At 43.6% G+C, this 27,253-nt stretch overlaps 1 protein-coding gene across 1 annotated transcript in view; it reads right to left on the bottom strand.

Annotated features, from left to right (window-relative positions):
* Positions 1-12,905: 12,905 nt before the first annotated feature.
* Positions 12,906-27,253, bottom strand: part of LOC123755894 (Krueppel-like factor 8) — a 36,200-nt gene continuing 21,852 nt past the window's right edge. Inside the window, exons 2-6 of the mRNA XM_045738820.2 lie at positions 18,773-18,868; positions 17,037-18,114; positions 16,432-16,537; positions 14,724-15,046; positions 12,906-14,531 (exon numbers count right to left, since the gene is read on the bottom strand). Of these exons, the coding sequence (XP_045594776.2) occupies positions 14,359-14,531; positions 14,724-15,046; positions 16,432-16,537; positions 17,037-18,114; positions 18,773-18,829 (1,737 nt within the window). The 5' untranslated portion in view covers positions 18,830-18,868 and the 3' untranslated portion in view covers positions 12,906-14,358. The remainder of the gene's footprint in view (positions 14,532-14,723; positions 15,047-16,431; positions 16,538-17,036; positions 18,115-18,772; positions 18,869-27,253) is intronic.

Below are 27,253 nucleotides of genomic sequence, written 5' to 3'. Positions count from 1 at the left end.
ACACTAAATTATTATTTTTCCAAATTAGTGTCGTGGATTTACTTCAACCATAAATCTTCAAGGAAATAAAAACTTGAGCATATATATATAATTAGTGTTATTACGGAGGAGAATCACGTACTGTCGGGATGATATTGAAGTGTAGAAAGACCTTTCCTTATTGGGTCGTATTAATCATCCCATAATCACGCTATATGTATGCACGCTGGATGGCTGGGCGCTAGGTCTGCATCGTTGCAGAAGCTGTGTGTGTGTTGTTGGCGGAAAGTTATCGATGGGAGGCTGTTTATATTCTTGAAGATCTCTTGTCGGGGAGAAGGGGGTGGGGTGGTGTAGAGAGGTAGGTGGGTTTTCAGGGATGTGTTGGGGGTGTTAGGGGTTCCGGGTATATTTATATACCCGGAATATATATATATATATATATATATATATATATATATATATATATATATATATATATATATATATATATATATATATATATATATATATATATATATATATTGGTAGCAGTCTTTCCTGTAGACATATATTATTAAATATGACCGAAAAAGTAAGATTAATAATTCTAACACGAATTTTCTCTATGTTTCTTATATTTCTTTTCACTGTTGATGGTAACTGAAAAATCAATTCTCCAAAATTCATTTTTATTTCTAGTCTGACGCGACACTTGAACGCGTTTCGTAAAACTTATTACATTTTCAAAGACTTTAGTTTACACACACACAACTACAACTGAACAGAGTTTTAAAACAGCTTCGATTTTATACCTGCATTTTGGTGAGGTGATATGTTACAACAGTTTTGGATGAGGTTAAAACAAACTTTCAACACAAGACAGAACACGAAACAATAGGTATAATATTTTGTAAGTTAAAGGGAAGAATGGAAGTAACTGCAAAGGGCCTATTGGTCCATATTTCTTGATGCTTCTATATTGGTGCGGAGTCTTGAAATGAGTAGAGTATAGTTGTGCATTAATTGGCTGTTGATTGCTGGTGTCGACTTCTTAATGTGTAGTGCCTCGCAGATATCAAGCCGCCTGCTATCGCTGTATCTATCGATGATTTCCGTGTTTTTTGTTAAGACTTCTCTGGTGATAGTCTGGTTGTGGGAAGAGATTATATGTTCCTTAATGGAGCCCTGTTGCTTATGCATCATTAATCGCCTGGAAAGAGATGTTGTTGTCTTGCCTATATACTGGGTTTTTTGGAGCTTACAGTCCCCAAGAGGGCATTTGAAGGCATAGACGACGTTAGTCTCTTTTAAAGCGTTCTGTTTTGTGTCTGGAGAGTTTCTCATGAGTAGGCTGGCCGTTTTTCTGGTTTTATAGTAAATCGTCAGTTGTATCCTCTGATTTTTGTCTGTAGGGATAACGTTTCTATTAACAATATCTTTCAGGACCCTTTCCTCCGTTTTATGAGCTGTGGAAAAGAAGTTCCTGTAAAATAGTCTAATAGGGGGTATAGGTGTTGTGTTAGTTGTCTCTTCAGAGGTTGCATGGCGTTTCACCTTCCTTCTTATGATGTCTTCAACGAAACCATTGGAGAAGCCGTTGTTGACTAGGACCTGCCTTACCCTACAGAGTTCTTCATCGACTTGCTTCCATCCTGAGCTGTGGCTGAGAGCACGGTCGACATAAGCGTTGACAACACTCCTCTTGTACCTGTCTGGGCAGTCACTGTTGGCATTGAGGCACATTCTTATGTTTGTTTCCTTGTTCCTATTTTACAGGAACTTCTTTCTCTCTGTTAGTTGTAACTCAAATTTTTCAAAATTAACTCATACATAATGAAATTGATAGCTTTATCATTCATAAGAAAAAAAATATTGAAATTCTGGAAAACTTGGCTTATTAGACAAATCGGGCTTTGCATAGTAGGCCAAAAACTGCGTTCTGGCTACTAGGTACAACATATATATGTATATATATATATATATATATATATATATATATATATATATATATATATATATATATATATATATATATATATATATATATATATATATATATATATATATATTGTTACGATAATCTCCTTCAAGAGAGATTTGGCCTGCTCTTTCCTATCGTCATGTTACTTCAGTACATCTACAACATCTAGATACTACAAGCAAGTGTAGTACTTATTTTGTCAAATACGTTTTGCCAGGCGCATATACGTATATCACACTTGCTCTCCACCACCCCCCTCCAACGTCGCTGATCACCAAACTACCATTTCCAGCCAGCCCGCTTCTGATTGGTGAATCGACGTCTGCACCACTGCACCTCAGCACCATCTACCTAGCCGATGTCTGGGCCTGCACCAGCCAGTGGAGTTAGAATATCCTGTGCTCTCAAAGCTGACACAACCATCTGATATACGCTCTGTCTATTAGTGGATGTTCTCAGCCAGCGCTTTATTCTCAGCACCTGTTAATTTAATTTTTGTCTTTATCCATTTTAGAGTAATGTCACCACTATTTTATTTTATATTATTTTTTGACTTTAAAATCTTGTTAGTTTGCACTGTACATAGCCAAGGAATTGTCTTATTCATAATTTGTTTTCAATTTAACTAAAGTTTCATTGTTCATACTATTTGTTTTGCTTGTTTTGCCTTACTTTGCCACAGGACACAACAGCTACGCAGTCATCTTTTTTTTTTTTAATGTGATAGGCATTGACACCAGTCATTGGGAGGACTGCCGAACACCTATATTTCTTTTTTCCATCACAATATATATATATATATATATATATATATATATATATATATATATATATATATATATATATATATATAATTAATATCTTTTGACTTTCAGCTTATCATTAGACTCTATAATACCACAGACAATTTCAGGTTGAAACCCTGGATTTATGATATAATTCAGTTATAACTTGAGAATACTCTCTAATTAGGACCAAGGTTCAGTTGCCAGTTTACAAAGAGAACATTATTGGAACCTTTATTAAGTCTTCAGACCACCACAAACATCGATATATATCCAGTAGTCGAACCAGGGAGGGTGGCCTTTCGGTATGATCACACTACTCTGTTAAGGTCGGCTCGTCAGTCTTTCTAAGATCGGCTTAGCAGACTTGTAAATGTCAGCTTTCCAGACTTGTTAAGGTCAGCTTATCTGACGTGTTAAGGTCAGTTTACCAGACCTGTTAAGGTCAGCTTATCAAATTTGTTAAAGTCAAACTTGATAAAGTCAATCTCGTCACACTTGGAAAGTTCAGACTTGCAAAGGTCTGCTTATCAGACGTCGCCAGCATCAAGGGAAATAAAAACACATTTTAACAGGACAACCATATTATATTATATTATTTATATTATAATTGAAATCGTATTTACATAGATTTACACTTTATATAATACTATCGAATGTGAATTCTGCATTATCTTACAAAAATAATGATATAGAAAAAGACTAAATGCATCTTGGAAGACACTTTACACTCGCCATCTTGGAAGACAATTGACAATTACCATCATGGAACGCACTCTACAATCACCCCTCCTGAAAGATACTCTACACACACGCCATCTTAGAGGGCAATTGACAATTACTGGAAGACAAAAATGGACAATCTTGGAAGATTCTTAATAATCACCATCTTTAAAAGACACACACCACCACAGTCAAGCCATAAACAACGCACTCACACTCACACTCTCACTGATAATCAAAGGCGTAGAAGGTATGGATAGACTCATCTTTTGGTGCAAGATAACAAGTCACAACAGCAAGGCTGAACACGAGTAACCTACGCCACTCATGTGAAGAAAAAAGTGACCACGACGGTTCCACGACTTGATAAAAGAGTCCAGGAACTGATAGGATTCAGGACTTGATAAGCGCCCGGACTTGATAAGGGTCCTGGGCTTGATTAGCATCCAGGACTTGTATGAGTTGGGATTGTTTGTCCTTGGCCGTATTCCATCGCTTAAGAAATGCTGTAATTCTATTGTTTTCAGTTAGACAAATGCCAGACCAAAATGTCTTGAAAAATTAACAAAGAAAATCTCGAGGTTAGACTTTTTGAACTTTTTTTTATTCAAACGTCTAATCCTCAAGTCTTCGCAAAGAGCTTTTTTTTCTTATCTCTGATGCGCACTTTTTCTTTTTATCTATGCTATGTTCTCTTCTATGATTTCTTACATATATGTTAGGATCTCTGATATATGCTGGGTTCTTTAATCTATGCTACGATCTCCTATCTATGGTATGCTACGTTACCTGATCTATGCTACCTTCTCTTATCTATACTATGTTCTTTTATCTCTGCTACGCTTTCTCAACTGTGCCCCATTCCCTCAACTGTGTCTCATTCTCTTATCTATGCAAAAAAATACACGAATCACATTTCCACTCAGCGTCCGTCCTTACCAGTTAATTATGGTAATTATATTTCGAGTAAAATCTATGCTAACTGTGCCCACGAACACCTCAGGCTCGTTAGCTATGCCCCACAGTATATCTGGGCCTCGTTAACTATGCCCCACAGAATATCTGGGCCTCGTTAACTATGCCCCACAGAACATCTGGGCCTCGTTAGCTATGCCCCACAGAATATCTGGGCCTCGTTAACTATTCCCACAGAATATCTGGGCCTCGTTAACTATTCCCACAGAATATCTGGGCCTCGTTAACTAATCCCACAGAATATCTGGGCCTCGTTAACTATGCCCCACAGAACATCTGGGCCTCGTTAACTATGCCCCACAGAACATCTGGGCCTCGATAACTATGCCCCACAGAATATCTGGGCCTCGTTAACTATGCCCCACAGAACATCTGGGCCTCGTTAACTATGCCCACAGAGCCTCTGTGGGAATTGTCAGTTCCCTGTAAGGGGTACAGATTAATTTTGTAAGTGATCACGTAAGTGCATAGAGAGTACTGGCCTCGCATTATGTCTATAATCCTGCTGAGAGCACAAATAACGCCTACAATGCATTGGTTGCAATTTGTATATGCCGTAGAATGTGAAATGTAAACATAATAGATTGCAATATGTATACATTGTAGAATATAATAGGTAGACATAATAGATTACAATATGTATACATTGTAGAATATAAAAGGTAGACATAATAGATTACAATATGTATATATATTGTAGAATGTAAAATGTAATAATTTTAAATTGCAATATGTATACATTGTAGAATAAAATGAATATATTGTAGATTGCAAAATGTATACATTGAAGAATATAAAATGTATACAATGTAGAATGAATATATAATGGTGGGAAAAAAGCCTCGAGATGAATAATTATCTATCACTCTCAGTTGTATACAAGACGTTTATTTACAGCATATATCAGTTTTTGAACTACCAGCATCCATCAAGCATTTACACAACCCCCTTACGAAACCTATACATCTCTATTAAATCGTGGGACCTTGTTTACATTTGTTCAACATTTTACGAGCTTGGAAACAGGAGGGTTTGTTATTGTTATAAGCAGCCTCGTAACGCTTTGGAGTTCATGAACCAGTTTAATTAATGTAAACTAAAGCCGCCATGATTGATAAAAGATGCACGGGTTGCGTAAGTGGTTGATGAATCGTCGCGCTTCACTTTAGATTCTAGAGGGCTCGGGTAATGTTCAGCAGCTGTATACATACCAGAGTATACCCAGGTATCCTTGATCACCTGCAAGTAGATTAACCAGACAGTTCTGAACATATGTGTATCATGCATACCATAAGCACCCAGAAAGTTTTGAACATCTGTGAATCATAATTACCATAGACTATCCAAGTAGTTTTGAACATCTTGTGAATCATACATACCATGGACTACCCAGACAGTTTTGAACATCTGTGAACCATCCATACTACAATCCTCTACTCGATAGATTTATTAAATTTTTATATATTTTTTTAGGAAAAAAAATTATTATAACTTGTAATCACACTGCAGCCACACATACATGAATTACGATCTAAAAGGGCACCATCCTTAAGTTAATGGACGACACTGTAGTCTCTTTTTCATCATGCCTTACTTTTTTGAGGTTTTTTAGATGAGTTGAATACTGAAAATTAGCTTTTTTTGAGGGGAATGGCGGAGTGTAAATTATTAACACAGATGAGTTGATTGTGCCTCGCGATCGATGCCTTACCACTGTAAGGACGATAGACAGATAGACTTAACTGCTGACGAGACGATAAGTAGATTATTTGACAATTATTGACATTGACAATTATTGACATTGACATTTAGACAGTGACAATTATGACCACACCGGCGGAACGAACGACCCCACACCCGAACACGTGGACAAGAAGCCCATTTGTAAACTTAATTAACACACACACACACAGCAGCTCACGGCACACGAGGAAAGAAGGAATATCGCCCTGATAGGCCAAGGTGGTAGTAATCTTGATCTCTTACACCACGTTTGTAACGCAATACGAGGTTTAAGATGAGTTAAGGTTTTTGAATAATTTAAGATTTTTTTTAGATGAACTAAGAATGTTTGATCATTTGAGAGGATTTTAGGTTATTTAAGATGATTTAAGAAGGTTTAGGATGAGTTAAGATGGTTTTTAAAATGATTTAAGATTGTTTTGGAGGATAAGATCATTTGAAATGGTTTAAGGGGATTCTAAGATGATTTACAAAGGTTTAGGAAGATTTAAGATGATTTACAAAGGTTTAAGATGATATAAAATATTACCGAAGATGACTAAACGAGATCAAGTATAAAGGTATTTAAAAATTATTTATAAATATATTACTGGAGTAAATTGATGGGAGTTTTAATTCGTCTATTTTTAGACATACGGCCCCAAAATCATGCCTTCCGCAACCATCCACAGATCGCACGAATACTTTCCGTTAATGTGAAGCTTTATCATATTGTTTCGAAGGGGGGGGGGAGGCAACTGAACGTAAGTATCAGTATTCTCACATGAGTGAACGATAAGCAGAGGTACGCCAGTAATACGCTTTGGCACTGAGTATGCGTCGCTTATTCTACGATCATCTATACCAATAAACCGGTCCAAATATGACGTACTTGTCACAAACAAAAACAAACCCCTCCCCCCAAAAAATATATTAAAACGCGGTAATATCGCCGTGTTCTGACGCATCGTGCTCGATAGGTTAAGGGGGGTTGGTTGGGTTCGTACGTTTCTGGTTAGGCCATAGAAGGTCGGATTGTTTACGGAGTGTCCACACTCGGGGGCGCTGTGTAAAGCATCAACCAGAGATGTAAACACCTTTTCAGCCGCCAGCAGCTGAAGATCTGGACGGAGACACCTACGCGTCGTGGGATCACGTTATATGTTGTTGGTAATGAAATAGCTTGAAAGATCTGGTAATCATCGACGTTACTAGACGTCACCAGTCGTCACTAAACGTCACCAGACGTCACGGAACGTCACTAAACATCACCAGACGTCACTAAACGTCACCAGACGTCACCAAAGTCACCAAATGTCACCACACGTCACCAAAGCATTGTTATCACTGCGATGTGCTATATATATATATATATATATATATATATATATATATATATATATATATATATATATATATATATATATATATATATATATATATATATATATATATATATATATATATATATATATATATATATATATATATATATATACGTTTTCTATGAATCGGACTTGATAGATTAGGTAGTCTGTCAGGTTCCTACGTTCTTTGATAGATTAGGAGGTCGGATCTTTATACGGAGTGACAACTCAATGACGCAAACTGTCACCATGCGCACTGGGGGATCAGGAAACCGTGATGTATCTATGAGAAATTCTTTTGGAGCCTGTAGTTGGGATCGAACCTGCGTACGAGAGTTCGATGCCATTGCACAGCTCCAGAATTTTTTTTCTATCACTAGACTGTTTGCAACTGCTGCGGTTTACAGGGATACACGAAGCTGTCTGCTATTCAGGTTCATCGGATTTTTTTTTTTTTTTCAGTCTGCTTCATTGCATATTGAAGGGTTATTTATGATTAAATCTTGGATTCTCGTAACTGTTGCGTATAACTCCAACAGGCTGTTGGAGTTATAACAGAAACGTCGAAAATTGAAGCATATAATTTCAATAGGCGGTACAGATTCGTCTGTAATTGCTTCATAATGTGAATAAGTTAAATGGTCTTTAACTATTATATATTATTAAAAGAGTCAGTGCTCGATTCTCTAACATTTTCGTTTATATTTCCAATAGATGTCAATATTCAATTTATTTGTCAGTATATTTATCTTCGTTTACATACACAAATTATCATGAATAACCGTCAAGGGAAATTCAACGTACGACCGACCGACTAGTAATTATGCATCTTCCACATTTAATGTGCTTAACTCATCTGCCATATTATCCCCCGCTACTAAAAAAAAATTATTTTCTGCAATTAACTGGATCAAAACCCCCCCAAAAAAAATATTGAACCTGGACTTATATAATTCAGCACCTGCCCCCCAAGACGAACAATCACCTAATGCAACAATCGCTAGTACAATCGTCGCTCACGTAATAATTGCAGGCGCAGCAAGGACGTAAAAGTAGCCACAATCACTATGAGAAAAAAAAAACACTTTTGTGCTCTGTCAAGCTATTAATTTAATAAAGTTTTGACATTGTTTAGTGAAGAATGAGATTTAATAATTTTTTTTAAGAAAGCTGTAACTTATTTGTACTGTTTTTTGTTCACTTTCAAGAACATGATTTAAGAGTAGGTAATAATTTTGTTTTATCATGGCGGGCGCACGCAGGGAGGGGGCCATGAATAGCACGCCATGGCCCAGGGAGGGGGGGCCATGTATAGCACTCCATGGCCCAGGGAGGGGGGCATGAATAGCACGCCATGACCCAGGGAGGGGGGCCATGTATAGCACGCCATGGCCCAGGGAGGGGGGCCATGTATAGCACGCCATGGCCCAGGGAGGGGGGGCCATGTATAGCACGCCATGGCCCAGGGAGGGGGGCCATGTATAGCACGCCATGGTCCAGGGAGGGGGCCATGAATAGCACGCCATGGCCCAGGGAGGAGGCCATGAATAGCACGCCATGGCCCAGGGAGGAGGCCATGTATAGCACCCCATGGCCCAGGAAGGAGGCCATGTATAGCACCCCATGGCCCAGGGAGAAACCATGTATAGCACCCCATGGCCCAATGAGAGACCGTGTATAGCACCCCATGGCCCAGGGAGGGGGCCATGTATAGCACCCCATGGCTCAGGGAGAGACCATGTATAGCACCCCATGGCCCAGGGAGGGGGCCATGTATAGCACCCCATGGCCCAGGGAGAGACCATATAGCACCCCATGGCCCAGGGAGAGACCATGTATAGCACCCCCATGGCCCAGGGAGGGACCATATAGCACTCCATGGCCCCAGGGAGAGACCATATAGCACTCCATGGCCCAGGGAGAGACCATATAGCACTCCATGGCCCAAGGAGAGACCATATAGCACTCCATGGCCCAGGGAGAGACCATATAGCACTCCATGGCCCCAGGGAGAGACCATATAGCACCCCCATGGCCCAGGGAGAGACCATATAGCACTCCATGGCCCAGAGAGAGACCATATAGCGCTCAATGGCCCAGGGAGAGACCATATAGCACTCCATGGCCCAGAGAGAGACCATATAGCACCCCCATGGCCCAGGGAGAGACCATATAGCACTCCATGGCCCAGAGAGAGACCATATAGCACCCCCATGGCCCAGGGAGAGACCATGTATAGCACCCCATGGCCCCCAGGGAGAGACCATATAGCACCCCCATGGCCCAGGGAGAGAACACATAGCACCCCCATGACCCAGGGAGAGACCATATAGCACCCCCATGGCCCAGGGAGAGACCATGTATAGCACCCCATGGCCCCCAGGGAGAGACCATATAGCACCCCCATGACCCAGGGAGAGATCATATAGCACTCCATGGCCCAGGAAGAGACCATATAACATACCATGGCCCAGGGAGAGACCATATAGCACCCCATGGCCCAGGAAGAGACCATATAGCGCCCCATGGCCCAGGAAGAGACCATATAGCATACAATGGCCCAGGGAGAGACCATATAGCACCCCATGGCCCAGGGAGAGACCATGTATAGCACCCCCATGGCCCAGGGAGAGACCATATAGCACCCCATGGCCCAGGGAGAGACCATATAGCACCCCATGGCCCAGGGAGAGACCTTGTATAGCACCCCCATGGCCCAGGGAGAGACCATATAGCACTCCATGGCCCAGGGAGAGCACCCCCATGGCCCAGGGAGAGACCATGTATAGCACCCCCATGGCCCAGGGAGAGACCATATAGCACTCCATGGCCCAGGGAGAGCACCCCCATGGCCCAGGGAGAGACCATATAGCACCCCCATGGCCCACAGGGGTAACCCTCCATGTGCACCAAAGGTGCTCCATGACTCTGAGGTGCATCCTTCACGCAGCTTGTCCCGGCGTGTGTTCGATGCTCAGCCACGTATACGGAGCCTGTCCATCTTTCCGCCATCATGGCGGCCTTGTTTACATCCATTTATAACAGTTTATGAGCTCCAAAGCACTATACGAGGTTGTTTATATCAACAATAACCTTAGGTTGTAAAATTTCGTAGCTCGTAAACTGTTAAGTTAATGTAAACAAAGATCTAATGGTTATAATGAACGATGTACTGGTTTCGTAAATGTTTGATGAACCCCCTTGGCTCTCGCGAGGATTTGATCAATAGTCCAAGAATCTTAATTCTCAGACCCGTCCTCTCTGTCACTCTTTACCTGAGACTAGAAGGGAGCCGAGCGGACAGCACACTGGTCTTGTGATCCTGTGGTCCTGGGTTCGATCCCAGGCGCCGGCGAGAAACAATGGGCAGAGTTTCTTTCACCCTATGCCCCTGTTACCTAGCAGTAAAATAGGTACCTGGGTGTTAGTCAGCTGTCACGGGTTGCTTCCTGGGGGGTGGAGGCCTGGTCGAGGACCGGGCCGCGGGGACACTAAAGCCCCGAAATCATCTCAAGATAACCTCAAGAAGGAAGATCACATAAATTTTCACTTAGAAGCATCACGGCTTCTAAGATCTCTGTCACGTTTGTTGTGTCTCATTCATTATTTCCTTCGCTGTATCCCCTCCTTCGCTGTATCCCCTCCTTCGCTGTATCTCCTCCTTCGCTGTATCCCCTCCTTCGCTGTATCTCCTCCTTCGCTGTATCCCCTCCTTCGCTATATCTCCTCCTTCATTTTATCTCCCCGTCTAATGGTGAAGTTGGAAGCTGGAGTCTAGCTACCTATCCCAACGTGTCTCAAATTATATCAGCATCCCTTTTAATCCGCTAAAGGTTAATTATCCTATCTGTGGTATCTGAGGACCCCCCTGACCTGCTAGTTATCAAGACCTCTATGGTTAAGAACGTTTACAGGAAAGACATCGTGCTTCGGTATCATTACTGGCCGCCGGAGGAGCAGCTAAATACCTTGTCGCCATCTAGAGATTGACTCGACGTTGTTTGGATGACACGGGAAGCTTCGTTAAGGAACTACCCAGTAGGCACAATATCCAAGAGCAACGCCAAATTAACACTAAATCAACGTCGTCGTCGCGTTGGTTCAAAGTCTTACCAACGCCAATCTGTAGCGACATAGTAAACACAAAACCCAACCACAACGTTGCTGCAACGTTGCATTAACGTAACTATAGTGTTGTACCAGCCTAACTACAACATCGTACCAACCTAATTAAAATGTTGTTATATCATTGCAGCAACGTAACCACAACGTGTTTGCTTGGAAAGAGAACATAACTTCGACAGCAAGGTAGAGATGTAGGGGTAGACTTTTAAAAGTAGATATACTACTAAAATATACTCTCACCTTGGTGACACTAACGAGAGGATGATAGACGTTAATCCGGACCAGGAATGATTAGGTATTTACGCCATCACTTACGAAACCTGTACATCTTTTCTCAATTATGGCAGCTTTGTTTACATTAATTAATCAGTTTTCGAGTTTGGAAACGTCACAACCCAAGGTTATTATTGTTATAAATAACCTCGTGGCACTTCGGAGCTCATGAACTGTTTAATAAATAAATCTAAGCTACCATCATTGAAGAAAGATGTATAGGTTTCGTAAGTAGATACATTGAGTGCTTATTGAATCCTGGAAGCCCGAGACAGCCAGAAGACTCTAGGGAAATTACTGGATACAAGACAGAGTAAGTTTTAAACCTTTTCGCAATATTGCATTAATAACTGCAACCACCTCTTGCAACCCAACCAATCTAGACACAGACTTACGCGTGTGTGTGTGTGTGTGTGTGTGTGTGTGTGTGTGTGTGTGTGTGTGTGTGTGTGTGTGTGTGTGTGTGTGTGTGTGTGTGTGTGTGTGTGTGTGTGTCTGTCTGTGTCTGTGTCTGTGTGTGTGTGTCTGTGTGTGTGTGTGTGTGTGTCTGTGTCTGTGTGTGTGTGTGCGTGTGTGCGCGCGCGTGGGTGCACCAACAAATATTTTTCACGTAAAAACAACTTTAAACTTCGAAATCATAACAACAGAAGCTCTTAATCTATGGACGATAGAACACCAATCACAGACAGCCATTTGAGACGACGGTACACACGGCGTCTCTACATTGTTCACTGCATTATAAGTCTTAATGAAATTCATTGTAATTAAAAGTGGTCTTAAGGGTGTTTGAGGTAATTATTAACGCAACTTAAAATATCCTCATGTTAATTAGATAGACCACCATAATTAATTGATTAAGGCTTGTAATTCAGTAAATAATTTGTAAACACCCTGTCTACATAAATACACACACATATATATATATATATATATATATATATATATATATATATATATATATATATATATATATATAAAATAAGTATAAGAAAAATATAACCTTTTGAGAGAGATGAGAGATGGCTTGTAACACAATGTTATTAAAACATTATTTATTTAGGTTCCATTAGTAGCACCATTATTACAAATATATATTATTTTCCTCTTTCGAATCATTAACTAGATTCAGATACATTTTAATCGGTATTATAAATTATATATGATATGCTGAGAAAAACTAAGAATATGACAGCAAAACCCAAAAATGAAAATGAAATTATCCATTTTTTTATTGTAAACTTGTTCAGTATTTAAGTGTTTGGTATTTTTTTTATTTTATTTTTTAATCTCATTAGTCCATTTGTGGGTATGACTGTCATAAATTGATATGATGAGATATTTTTGACTTGCTAAGGTACCTGAGCACTGATGGGTAGCGTGGTACCTTAACTCTCCTGCCTTGATGACGTGTTGTGGGGGGGTGGGGGGTGTAGATAGTACCTCGACACCTGCTAGATACCACGGTGGTACCTTGACATTCATCTCTACCAAGCCATTATTTTCATAAGGAAAAATACTTTTGGCTGGTCAATAATACTGACTAACGTTCACGATTCAGAAACACCCAAGCTTGATAAACCTCTAGGGGGGGGGGGAATTATGGCTTGTGGACTGTGAATAAATATATTAGCTGTACTACTATATAAATCTCCTGTTACAAAAAAAACTACTAAAAAACTAAATTTCAATAGTTTTTGAGATCGTTTAAGGACGAAAATTTTGCTAGAGATGACGCATTTGGAAGTTATGATCAATCGAAGGAATACAGGCGGTTGCTAACACTGTATAGAATTTCCACTAACAGGCACAGACCTATCACAGCTTGTAAAAAATTATGTCTCAACTGGACTACAGTGGAAGAAATAGTCCACGATAGCACCTGAGGCTTTTCACCAAATAAATACAGAGTACATGTTGTTTTGTTGACCGTATGACTGCGTTGTTGCGAACTTATATCCGCGTCCATACTCTATTTGCAAGGCCCCCAGTTGCACCACAACTGACACTTGTCAAACCACACCTGACACTTGTCAAACCACACCTGGCACTTGTAAAACCACACCTGGCACTTGTAAAACCAAACCTGGCACTTGTCAAACCACACCTGACACTTGTAAAACCACACCTGGCACTTGTAAAACCACACCTGACACTTGTAAAACCACACCTGGCACTTGTTAAACCACACCTGTCACTTGTAAAACCACACCTGGCACTTGTAAAACCAAACCTGGCACTTGTAAAACCACACCTGGCACTTGTAGAACCACACCTGGCACTTATAAAACCACACCTGGCACTTGTAACCGCCCACTCAAGTTCCTCACGAGACTGAGGAGAGATGAGAGAGTGGAGGCAAGACATCAGCATCACAACGTCTCTTGTCAGATGAAGCACAGACTCTTGGATCTCAATCTGAGGAGTCAGAGCATTTGTCCTGCTCCCTTCAGTGCCTCTTCATGTGGAGGGAGAGGTGGTCTGACCTGGAGAATGACCTCTGACACAGCTGGCACTTGAAGGGTTTCTGGCCTGTGTGTTTACGGTAGTGGCGGGTCAACTCGTCTGACCTCGCGAATCGCCACTTACAACCATCCCACGTACAGTGATACGGCTTTTCACCTGCAAAATATAAAACACCCCATTTATGCAAATTAAAACCACAATAGAGCCATGTAGCTATGATAATATATTTATATCCGGGGGCTGTACAATGGGATCGAACTCGCGTCGATGTACCCATATTCAAAATGACTGATTTTTTTTTTTTTGAGGGGGATTTAAAGAAAATGTACTGAAGGACTTTAACCGCACCTGTATGTGTGCGTTTGTGGGCCTTGAGGTGAGAGCTCTTGGTGTAGACCTTTTCACAACCTTCGAAGTCACACCGATGGGCCTTCCTTCGTCTGAGGGCGTCGGAGTAATCAGCCGACGAAGGAGGGGCTCGGCCTGGAGGCCGAGTGACAGCAGGCGGTGGAGACGAAGGCGAGGACGACGACGAAGACGACGACGAGACGGCGGATGAGGTAAGCGTTGCGGTCTGCGGCGACGGGGAGGGAAGGTGGGTGGGTCCAGACGACACACACAGGGGAGGCGGTGACGGACTCTCGCTCAGAGAGCGCTTACCATACAGAGCTCTGCCGGGCGAGACATGAACATTCGTTAGCGGAGAGAATACTTGAGAGAGGATGTTGTTGTTTAAGATTCAGCTACTTGAAACAAAAGTTCCAAGTAGCACGGGCTATGGTGAGCCTGTAGTGGACTTACTTGGCACAGGAGCGGGGCCAGTAGCACGGGCTATGGTGAGCCTGTAGTGGACTTACCTGGCACAGGAGCGGGGCTGTAACTTGTGTTGTGAGAGGATTACCGTCGTGATCATAGGTGTAGGCCGAGGGAGAGGTGTATGCTGTTTCTCGGTGTTTGGACAGTTCTGGACTACGTCGAGGACTGAAGTATACTTACTGGTTGGTCAGTAAGCTATAGTGGTAGAATTAATATCATTCCAGGGGTTGATAGGCCCTTAATAACCCTCCAGAGGCTGATAGGCCTATATTCCAACACTAAACTAAGTTAAACTAGACAAATTATCCATATCATGAATGGATATCATTATCATATCATTGTTATAATATTTACGTTAACTCTGTGTGTGTTTATCGTACCGTAACATATACACTACAGATCCTGGATTCATCAAGTGTTTTAGCAACCACTTACGAACACTACACTACATTACACAGGTTCGAATCCTCGTCACGGCCCTTGTGGATTTGTTCATTTGTTCACCACTTACGAAACCTGTGCATCTTTCCTCTTTCGTTTATTTACATTTAATAAACAGTTTATGAGCTCTGAGCCACAACAAGAATGTTTATAACCAAAATAAACTTTGGCTATACCATTTTCGAAGCTCCCAAACTGTTTTATATAGGCAAACAAAGCCGCCATGATTAAGGAAAGATGTACAGGTTCCGCAAGTGGTGGCGTAAATACTTGACAATTCCCGGCCCATAGTTTTGAGTGTTCAGATTTTCAATGAAACAAAAAAAAATTTAATTTGGAAAATGAGAATACATGTAATCCCAAAGGGCACAATATGCAAGAGTAACGTTAAAATAGCGTTGATCAACGTTGAAATAACGTTGATCAACGTTGAAATAGCGTTGATTAACGTTGAAATACCGTTGATTAACGTTGAAATACCGTTGCTTCAACGCTGAAATAACGTTGATTCAAAATTGGTTCCATTCAGCACCGATTCACAATTGAAATAACGTTACGCTGTGAACACTGTGGCCTCCGAGGTCCTATATAAGGAGTTGAATGCAACTCTTGTAAAATATCATGATATTCCCATCTTACAGATAGAGAGTCCCACACACACTCATATTTGGAGTCTTATATATATATATATATATATATATATATATATATATATATATATATATATATATATATATATATATATATATATATATATATATATATATATATATATATATATATATAACGCTGGACTTACAATGATGCTTCGCGTATCCTTTGTAAGGAGAGAAAGGGCGTCGCTCCGTTGTGGAAGGCATTTTCTAAGTTCATGTTAAGAGTGTCTATTGGACTCTTGCCTAGCTCTGGAAAACAAAACAAGGAACAAAATATAAGTCAGGAAAAAATATCATTAAAAATATCATTTAGCGGGAAAAACTGCGAAGCCATTATGACTATATAATACTTGGAAGGGGAGATCAGGATAAGGATTTGGGATGGGACGGGGAAAGGAATGATGCCTAACCACTTGGACGGTCAAGGGATTGAACGCCGACCTGCAAGAAGCGAGACCGTCGCTCTACCGTCCAGCCCAAGTTGATATCAGGATACATATATATTCATTTATTTAAATTCAAAGTTAATTAAAATTCTATAGTTTCATTGTAATATCAAACTAAATATAAATTTCAATATATAAATGACAAGTAAAATAAAATAATATTATTTTACTATAAAATCAACAGCGAAAAATATATATATTTACTTATATAAATTATAGACAAAAATATATAAATCATCCTTAAATCACTAGAATAAATAACGTTTGTTTCCAAACTTTGAATAAATGAAACTACTACCTACCGGACTTAAGCGTGAGATCCAAGCCGAGAGGCAGAGGCAGGGTGGTAGGGAACCTGGACATGCGCAGGAGGAAAGCAGACTCACTACTTCGCAGAGGCGAGCCACTGGTCCCCACCAGCTCGTCCGGGCTGACGCAGGAGAAGCTGGGGCCCTGGAGCGGGAGCCCCATGTGGAGTCCCGGGAGGTCCAGGGTCCCCAGCACACTCGCGTTCGGTGAGGAGGACGAGGAGTCCTTCGGTGATATTGTTCGAGTGAAAGACGACGAAGTGGAGGTTACCGCTGCCTGATGCGGCTCCACCTTCAGGCTCTGCGGGGCTGACGGCGACAGTTCGGGTGAATGGCGTGTGGTGGTTGTGGTGGTGGTAGTGGTGTTGGTGGTGGTAGCAGGTGTTGTGGTGGTTGATGCCGTGATGCTGTAGGTTGGGGAAGGCTTGGGAGATACCCGCGTCTCTACGCTGCATTTTGTATAACCGGATAACTGTTTCAGGGCCAACTTGGACGTTTCGCACTCCGAGCGACCGATGGTAATCCGGTGTTCGGATACTCTTTGCACGCTCTCCCTCGACACTCTCGGCAGCCTCTCACACGCCACTCTATGCACTCTTTCCTCCGTGGCCTTAAGATCGCCGGAAAGTGGGCCTAAGGGTTCACATGGCACTCTCTGCGCCTGCACTTTCGTCTCTCGACCACTCGATGATTCCTTTTGTACTCGTTCGCAAAACAACTTTTGGATGTGGCTTCCAGCCACTCTATGGTCGCCTGTGATGGGTGGTCGAGTATCTGTCGGCGGTCGACGCATTTTGTCCCCTGAGTGCCTGAGCGGACTGTAATTGATGACTCCTGAGGGTGGTCTGGGCGGACTATGGTACTCCGGATGCAGGTTATGGTTGACGGAGGACTGCGGAAGCCTGAGCAGGGGTCCCTGAGGTCCGGCCGGGGGTCCGTGCATGGACGGACACGCAGGCAGCCTGGGTAGCGGTTGGACATGGCCATGGCCGAGCTGAGGTCCTGGGAGATGGTCCTCCTTGGTCTTGACGCTCAGGTCCACTGGTTCTAACTGCTCGGGGGGCACCTCCGCCTGTTGGAGAAAGGTGGGACATTCCCGTAGAATTTATTTTCAAATATACAATAATATTATTACTTATTTCATTAAGTAATAGGCACAAAAGGCAATTTTTGACGCTTGTCAGCGAGGCTTGGAGCGCTCCGTTACCCATTTACCCCATGGTAAACCTTCACACTAGTTTCTCCCTGGAACACATCCCGGAAATCACACTATATAACCAGATCCACAATTACGGAGGCGGAAAGTTGGGGATCGGTGCCCAGTTGACCCTCAAGCCAAGCTCACAAGCCCAGTCAGGTAAGCTTCTTAACCCACACACACCTCCTCCCCTATCTACTCTCCCTACACCATACCTTGCCCCACCCTGACATGTCCACCCCTTCCCTTGTAACACCCTCAATACCTTGCCACACCCTCCCCACCCTGCCACACCCACCCTATACCTGGCCACACCCTCCCCACCCTGCCATACCCCCCACTCTTGGCCACACCCTCCCCACCACCCTGCCATGCCCACCCAATGCCAAGCCATACCCTCCACACCCTGCCATGCACACCCCATACTAGGCCACACCCTCCCCACCCTGTCATACAACCCCCCACACCCTCCCCACCCTGCCATATTACCCCCCACACCCTCCCCACCCTGCCGTCCTACCATACCACCCACCTCTTTGGACATGGTGTTGGGGTGGGCGTCGAAGCGGGGGTCATGCTCGGGTACCATGGCCTGGGGCGACGCTCCCCTCCCGCTCTACTAAACAACCTGCAATAGACGGGAGAAATGCGTTAGTTCAGGTCGTTTCCCTACCTTGAGGTGGGGGGCGGATGATTTGTTTAGGAAGGGGATGGGGGAATGGTTGGAGAGGGGTGGGGATAGAGGGGAAGAGGTGGGGGGTTGGTGCTGGAGGGGGAGGTGAAGGGGGAGAGGTGGGGGGTTGGTGCTGGAGGGGGAGGTGAAGGGGGAGAGGTGGGGGGTTGGTGCTGGAGGGGGAGGTGAAGGGGGAGTGGCAATATTGCAAAGATAGAGGAAAAAAGGAGGAGGAGGAGGAAGAGGGGGAGGGAAAGAGGAGAACGAAGAGGAGGACACAGAGAAGGCCGTGAGACAAAAGGGACCAAAGGATGAAGAGATAATTCTCTGCTGTTCAGCTTTGATGAACTGTTTGTTCCGCAGTGTTTACTACTTGTGTCTACTATAGCTCTTGGACCCCGCCTTTTTAACCGTTCTCTTTTTGTTTTTCTCTGTTATGTCTGCTACATATATATATATATTTCTCTCTCTCTTAACACGCACACACACACACATCCCCAGGAAGCAGGCCGTAGTATTTGTCTAGTTTCAAGGTTTCTATTTACTGCTAGGTGAACAGGGGGCATCAGTGTGAAAGAAACTGTGTGTGTTTGTGTGAGTGCGTGCATATGTGTGTGTGTGTGCGTGTGTGCGTACGTGCGTTTGAGTAACAGTATATATATCTGCGTATGAATATGGCGTGTATACAAACGTCCGTATCCTGACGATGACAAGAACATACATATACATCACAATATGACCCGGTGCATGAATCAATGTGTCCCATGTCACACATATATGCATGACCTCATTCATTCATTCACAGAGCCAGAAGACACCTCATAATCATTACTCCGTGTCCTCACTTTGCCTTTGACGGGAACAATGAGGAGGAAAGCCCCAACCCTCACAAAAATCATTATACACACACAAGTCATTGATAACCAGATCTGCTTCATAAGCGACAATGGCTCGGAGAGAAACATGATGATCTTGTGGGATAGGTAATTATCATGCGGGACATACGCAGGTGGCAGGGGGGGGGGATAGGTAAGGGAGTGGAAGTCGGGATGGGGGTGGGGTGTGGATAGAGGGAGGGGATCGGTGGATGGAGATGAGGTGCTTTGCTAGAAAGGCCTTAAAAGGAGGGGGTGAAAGATTGCTACCCTCTCCCACAGCACCGCTCCTGTGCCAGGTAAGTCCACTACGGGCTCACCATAGCCCGTGCTACTTGCCCCGCTCCTGTGCCAGGTAAGTCCACTACGGGCTCACCATAGCCCATGCTACTTGCCCCGCTCCTGTGCCAGGTAAGTCCACTACGGGCTCACCATAGCCCGTGCTACTTGGAACTTTTTTGTTCCTAGTAGCTGAATCTAAAACAACTCAAGCCTTCTCAGGTATAGTAAGCCTGAGAACACGCTATAAGGTTCACTTATAGGTCTCTGAACACGATATAAAATATATTTATAGGTCTCTGAACACGCTATAAGGTTCATTCATAGGCCTCTGAACACGATATAAAATTTATTTATAAGCCTCTGAACTCAATATAAGGTTCATTCATAGGCCTCTGAACACGATATAAGGGCTATTTATCAAGATAGGGAGCGTGATATAAGGAGAATTTACCACGTTAAAGAACACGATATAAGGTACATTGACGAGGCAGTGTACCACGATATATGGGACATTTACGGAACACTGAACACGGTATAAGGGGACATTAACCGTGATAGAGAACACGGTATAAGGAACATTCACCGTGATAGAGAACACAGTATAAGGGACATTCACCATGATAGAGAGCACGGTATAAGGGATATTCATAAGTGATAGAGAACACGGTATAAGGGACATTCACCGTGATAGAGAACACGGTATAAGGGATATTCACCGTGATAGAACATAACCCTGTAAATGTTTGTAAAAGAGAGGAATATAGAGATACAAACAAAGGTTTAAAACTGCAGGTCAGAGAGAAAGAGAGAGGAAATAGAGAACAAGAGGAAAGAGAGAAAACTGATGAAAATAACACGGATAAAGCACAGCGGTAGAATAGCTGGATAGCGGAAGAATGGAGGATGTTTTAAAAGCCGCGAACACACACACACACACACACACACACACACACACACACACACACACACACACACACACACACACACACACACACACACACACACACACACACACACACACACACACACACACACACACACACACACACAAGGACTAACAATACCAAGCCCTCCACGAGGGATTATGTTATTAACCTTCGTGTTCTCTTTCCCAGGTGGTTATAAGGCTCGTCGGGCAGGGCACAGGGCACAGGCGCCTCAAACCATGCCTGAGCACTGTAGCCATGAGCAACGCCAACGCTAAATGAATTATAACGTCATCGACGTCGAACTGACGTTGATTCAAACACGAAGCAACGCCAGTATCTGAGGGCACCTGTGCCCACCGCAGCCCAATTTGCGTTGTTTTTAATCGGGAATACATATACTTGCCGAGAATACATACTGAATACATGTATGATTGATGGAGCCAACGTCAGGAAGCCATGGAAGCAGGCAAACAGGCTCAATCACTTTGTTTGTTTATCAATGCAAAATCATCGTAATTAGTTCACTGTATGTTCATTGTTCGATCCTGAACGCCCGGACTGAATAGTGATCTTATAAGAGGCTTTCCTCACCACTGTGCCGACAGTTGGAAAGAGGGGAGGAGAGGGGTGAGGGGGTGGGGGGGGGGAGGGGAGGGTTAGAGGCCAGCTAACGATTGTGTTGTTAGCTGTCAACACTGTACTCGTAACAGTCTGTGTTCTTGTTAACACGTTCCTGCTGCTCCTGCTGCTGCTGTTGCTGCTGCTGCTCCTGCCGTCCCGCGGGGAGTCTCATCTCCGCACACTCACTGGAAGGGGGTATAGGAGGCTTCATGCATGATCGACCACACAGTCTTAATTCCCTCTCTCGACAAGGTGTACTTTACTCTCCCTCTCAGTGTGGAACTTTACTCTCCCTCTCAATCTGGAACTTTACTCTTCCGTTCAAATCTGTGCTTTCGCAAGCTAACGATAGTGCTTGCGAACTATCTCCCACTCGACGACCTCACTCTCCCACTCGACGAGGCGCTGGTTCTGTATAGTTACAAAAAATCACGATTGAGATGTGCGGGTAAAGAATAAAAACAGTTATTATTTTTTAAGCAAAAAAAAAACAGCGAGAAGATGACTTTCGTAGGTAATTTAAAATTGTCTGTGACGGCTTCCCGCCTTGCAGGCTTCCCCTTTACAGGCTTCAGCTCGCAACCTACGAACGTTCCTGAAGCTCCAAGGAAGCCAAGTGCTCCTGAAACTTCATGGAGCTTTGGGAAGCTACCTGCTGAAGCACCATCGAAGTCACCTGTTCATGAAGCCTCACGGAAGGTCAGGTAATTATCAGCGGGGAAAGCGCCAAGCCATTACGACTATATAGCACGTGGACGGGATCAGGATAAAGATTTGGGATGGGACGGAGGGAAGGAATGGTGCCCAACCACTTGTGGACGGTCGGGGATTAAACTCCGACCTGCTTGAAGCGAGATCGTCGCTCTACCGTTTAGTCCAAGTGGTTGGACGGAAGTTATCTGCTACATGAAGCTCCATGGAACCAACCAACCTGTTCCTGAAGCTCCATTGAAGTCACCTGCTCCTGAAGCTCCATGATAAGAGGCCCCCCTATTCCGGAAGCTTCATGGCACCCACTGGTTATGGAAGGGTCATTTGCGCATGACACAGGCACTCGCCATAGGCACTTGAATCTCCCCTTCACCAACGAATCTCTAAAATTTCATTTGGCACTATGCACCACAGACCAGGAAACCATGCATGTCAACAGCTGGAGCTTCCGTCAAGGACACTGCAAATTACCGTAACGAAATCAACAATGCAATCCGGTTTTAATTCTATGCATCAAAACCTTGGAAGAGAGGGGGAAGGAGATGGTTTGGGGGGGGGGGAAGGGGGAATAATGATGCTCAGGCAGCATGATAGATCAGGCAAGCTTGCATATATATGCAAGGTTGCACGGTTGATATGGGTGTCTTCAACTCGCTTACATATCATGCTACTCTTGCTTTGGTCCAATTCTCACTTTATTTCTGATGAGAGTGATATTTTGTTCGTATTAAAGAGCTAATCAAATCTCATTCTGCGGACGCTAAGTCACAACAACATGGGTGAACATTATTCATCCAAGCCACACACATCTGAAAATGACGATGATAGTAGGAGGCTACAAGATGACCTAGACAGACTGAGTGAATGGTCCAACAAATGGCTGTTGAAGTTCAACCCGAGTAAATGCAAAGTAATGAAACTAGGCAGTGGAAACAGGAGGCCAGACACAGGATACAGAATAGGAGATGAAGTTCTTAATGAAACAGACAGAGAGAAAGATCTAGGAGTTGATATCACACCAAACCTGTCTCCTGAAGCCCACATAAAGAGAATAACGTCTGCGGCATATGCGAGGCTGGCTAACATCAGAACAGCAGTCAGGAACCTGTGTAAGGAATCATTCAGAATCTTATACACCACATATGTAAGACCAATCCTGGAGTATGTGGCCCCAGCATGGAGCCCGTACCTTGTCAAGCACAAGACGAAGCTGGAAAAGTACAAAGGTATGCCACTAGACTAGTCCCAGAACTAAGAGGAATGAGTTACGAGGAAAGGCTGCGGGAAATGCACCTTACGACACTGAAAGACAAAAGAGTAAGGGGAGACATGATCACAACCTACAACATCCTCAGGGGAATCGACCAGGTAAACAAGGACAAACTATTCAACACTGGTGGGACGCGAACAAGGGGACACAGGTGGAAACTGAGTACCCACATGAGCCACAGAGACGTTAGAAGGAACTTTTTCAGTGTCAGAGTAGTTAACGGATGGAATGCATTAGGCAGTGATGTGGTGGAGGCTGACTCCATACACAGTTTTAAATGTAGATATGATAGATCCCAGTAGGCTCAGGAATCTGTACACCAGTTGATTGACAGTTGAGAGGCGGGACTAAAGAGCCAAAGCTCAACCCCCGGAAGCACAAATAGGTGAGTACACACACACACACACACACACACACACACACACACACACACACACACACACACACACACACACACACACACACACACACACACACACACACACACACACACACGCACTACACAGCCACATTAGGCAACAGGGACTCACGCACCACTCGCCCACACCGGGCCAATTGTGTCCTCTACACAGCGCAACACAGACGCCAGGAGAAGCAGTTATTGAAGCCATTAATCAACACATCCTGCGGCACAAGGCCCGCAACTGTAGGAGGCCGCGGGGAGCCGCACTTTGACCGCAGGAGGCCCGCACCTCCCCATCGCCTGCTAATGAACATAGACGAGTTCACTGTATATCACATGTCTTCGTATAAGGCGGTCCACACAACCGAAACCCGCTCACTATGTCTTGATCATTTGGCTCGAGTTAGTAAGACCGCGATATGTCTAGGAGCTTCACTTGCTGGGAGCTTCACTGGCTGGGAGCTTCACTAGCTGGGAGCTTCACTAGCTGGGGGCTTTACTGACTGGGGGCATCACTGGCTGGGAGCTTCACTTGCTGGGAGCTTCACTAGCTGGGGGTTTTACTGACTGGGGGCATCACTAGCTGGGAGCTTCACTGGCTGGGAGCTTCACTAGCTGGGGGCATCACTGGCTGGGGGCTTCACTGGCTGGGAGTTTCACTGGCTGGGAGCTTCACTAGCTGGGGGCTTCACTGGCTGGGAGCTTCACTGGCTGGGAGCTTCACTGGCTGGGAGCTTCACTAGCTGGGGGCTTCACTGACTGGGGGGCATCACTGGCTGGGGGCTTCACTGGCTGGGAGCTTCACTGGCTGGAAGCTTCACTAGCTGGGGGCTTCACTGGCTGGGAGCTTCACTGGCTGGGAGCTTTACTGGCTGGGAGCCTCACTGGCTGGGAGCTTCACTAGCTGGGGGCTTCACTGGCTGGGACCTTCACTGGCCGGGGGCTTCACTGGCTGGGAGCTTCACTGGCTGGGAGCTTCACTGGCTGGAGTTTCACTGGCTGGGGGCTTCACTGGCTGGGGGCTTCACCGGCTGGAAGCTTCACTGCCTGGGGGGCTTAATTCACTGGCTGGGGGGCTTCACTGGCTAGGGGCTTCACTAGCTGGGAGCTTCACTGGCTGGGAGCTTTACTGGCTGGGAGCTTCACTAGCTGGGTGCTTCACTGGCTGGGAGCGTCACTGTTTGGGAGCTTCACCAGCAGAGAGCTTTACCTGAAAGAAGCTTAATTCACTGGCTGGAAGCTTCCCTGCCAGCTTCCATAGAGCCTCTGTAACAAGTGGCTTCAGTGAAGCTTCCTGAATATATCGCTTCTCTCATCAAGTTGTCAAAGCATATATGCTCTTCCTTCTTCCTGAATTCTTACGACAATTAGAGGTCCCTCCTGAATTTGTTTGTTTGTCTCAAGTTGTTCTTTGTTTTGTTTTCTTCATTCAAATGGATTGTTTTCTTCGACGAGGAAACAGTCGAAGAGTGTTTTCCCGAAGGTGTTATTATATATTCAACTGTTATTAATGTTATCATTTAATAATAATAATAATAATAATAATAAAAATAATGATATTATTATTATCATCATTGTTATTATTATTATTTATTATTTATCAGTAAGCAGCGTCGAGACCACCCGTAAGTGTATGTTGAGGTTCCGTAGAGTTTAGGCGCCTTGACTGCGACCTCAACCCCCTGAAAGCGTCGCCCATCTTAACAGACTGTCCAACAGCGTCAATTTACGCGCTATACACCTGCCGTTAACAGGTGTAGCAGCAACAGTAGCAGCAGCAACAGACAGAGCATGTGTCCCTGATCACAACAGCAGCAGCAGCAGCAGCGTCAACAGAGCCATGAACGTAAACAAACTGGAACAGCTGTTCAACATTCACTTGCAAGATTAATTATACCGTGTTCTTAAACACCATTCTTATTTCTTCACGTATTTCCAGGAAATACGTGAAGAAATTAACTACCCCATTTATATATTCTTTGTAGAGTGAATGATACACAGATAGATAGATAGATAGATAGATAGATAGATAGATAGATAGATAGATAGATAGATAGATAGATAGATAGATAGATAGATAGATAGATAGATAGATAGATAAACAGATAGATAGATAGATAAATAATCGAAGAGATAAAGAGGTAAATGGAGATACCGAAGAGAAATAGATAGAATGACAAAGGAAGAGGCACGTGGAGATAGCTGGGGAGATAGGGATAGATAGCCTTTATAGATAAAGACCCGTAGCATAGAGAGGTAGAGAAAGATAGATGGCAAAACACAGAAAGACAGAGAAGCGACGATACACAGACTAAGAGACACAGAATCGTAGACATATAAAAGTTTTTTAAACACAGAAATGCAGATAGAGAAACAAAGGAAGAGAGAGAGAGAGAGAGAGAGAGAGAGAGAGAGAGAGAGAGAGAGAGAGAGAGAGAGAGAGAGAGAGAGAGAGAGAGAGAGAGAGAGAGAGAGAGAGAGAGAGAGAGATAGAGAGAGAGAGAGAGACAGACAGACAGACAGACAGACGGACGGACGGACAGACAGACAGACAGACAGACAGACAGACAGACAGACAGACAGACAGACAGACAGACAGACAGACAGACAGACAGACAGACAGACAGACAGACAGACATAAAAGAGGACAAAGACGGAATGCCGTCGAGAGACAGATGTCAAGGAAAAGACAAACAAGAGAGACAGAAACATGCCAATGTTTACGTAGACAGAATGGAATAGAATAGAATGTAGAAAGAAAGACAGTTCGGGAGAAACAGAGAGCCAGATACAGATATTTTACAAAAACTAGATACCAATACTGCCAAAAACCTTCGTTTGAAACCTGGTATTTACGATCGTCTTAACTCGCTAGTAAAACTATCCATCAAGAAGTTCTGCTGATCTTCAAGTTGGTAACAAGAAGAATAGATACAAGTAGATAGACCACAGATAAACCTAAAAAGGGGCTTAGGAAAATAAATAGAAACGGTACATAGTTAGAGACGAGTGATAATTTTTGAGTGGACAAAATAGATAGTTGGAATAAGGTTGTCGTTGGACAAAATTGAAAATGCATGTGTTCAATTGACTGAATAGACAATGTATGTTGTTATTGGACATAACTGATATTGTATGCATGTCACTAGAATAAATATACAATGCATGACAGCAGAAAGATTGAAGCAGTGAGGGAAGCAGAAACTGAAGCAGTGAAGCAGGCAGAAACTGAAACAGAGACGCAAACAG

This window comes from Procambarus clarkii, chromosome 43, assembly GCF_040958095.1.
Source record: "Procambarus clarkii isolate CNS0578487 chromosome 43, FALCON_Pclarkii_2.0, whole genome shotgun sequence".
In the NCBI taxonomy this organism is placed as follows: domain Eukaryota; kingdom Metazoa; phylum Arthropoda; class Malacostraca; order Decapoda; family Cambaridae; genus Procambarus; species Procambarus clarkii.
The sequence above is the reverse complement of the archived record's forward strand: the minus strand, read 5'-3'. Positions and strand labels throughout refer to the sequence as shown.